This window comes from Phaethon lepturus, unplaced genomic scaffold (assembly GCF_000687285.1).
Source record: "Phaethon lepturus isolate BGI_N335 unplaced genomic scaffold, ASM68728v1 scaffold36831, whole genome shotgun sequence".
Lineage (NCBI taxonomy): Eukaryota > Metazoa > Chordata > Aves > Phaethontiformes > Phaethontidae > Phaethon > Phaethon lepturus.
In genome coordinates, this window is record NW_010520431.1 from 1 (window position 1) to 394 (window position 394).

General features: G+C 66.2%; 1 protein-coding gene across 1 annotated transcript in view; it reads left to right on the forward strand.

Moving 5' to 3' along the window:
- Nucleotides 1-4: 4 nt before the first annotated feature.
- Nucleotides 5-394, forward strand: part of STK16 (serine/threonine kinase 16) — a gene marked incomplete at both ends in the record, with an annotated part of 1055 nt that continues 665 nt past the window's right edge. Inside the window, 2 exons of the mRNA XM_010297385.1 lie at nucleotides 5-232; nucleotides 313-394. The exon at nucleotides 313-394 is cut by the window's right edge and continues 12 nt beyond it. Of these exons, the coding sequence (XP_010295687.1) occupies nucleotides 5-232; nucleotides 313-394 (310 nt within the window). The remainder of the gene's footprint in view (nucleotides 233-312) is intronic.

Sequence of the window (394 nt, forward strand, 5' to 3'; positions counted from 1 at the left end):
GGCTCCTGACAGGGGCGGCAGCCACGTGGACCTGGTGGAGGGGCTGCGGGACGGGCGCTTCTACGCCTTGAAGCGCATCCTGTGCCACGACAAGGAGGACCGCCAGGCCGCCCTGCACGAGGTGGAGATGCACGGCCTCTTCGACCACCCCAACATCCTGCGCCTGGTGGCCCACTGCATGGTGGAGAAGGGCACCAAGCATGAAGCCTGGCTCCTCCTGCCCTATGTGAAGGTGAGGGGGTGCTCCCCCGGTCGCCCCCACCCTCTTGCTGCCAGGAGCGACAGTAGCGACTGGCTGCTTGTGTTTGCCAGGGGGGGACCCTCTGGAGCGAGGTAGAAGCACTGCGAGAGAAAGGGACCTTCATGCCGGAGCAGCGGATCCTCCTCATCCTCC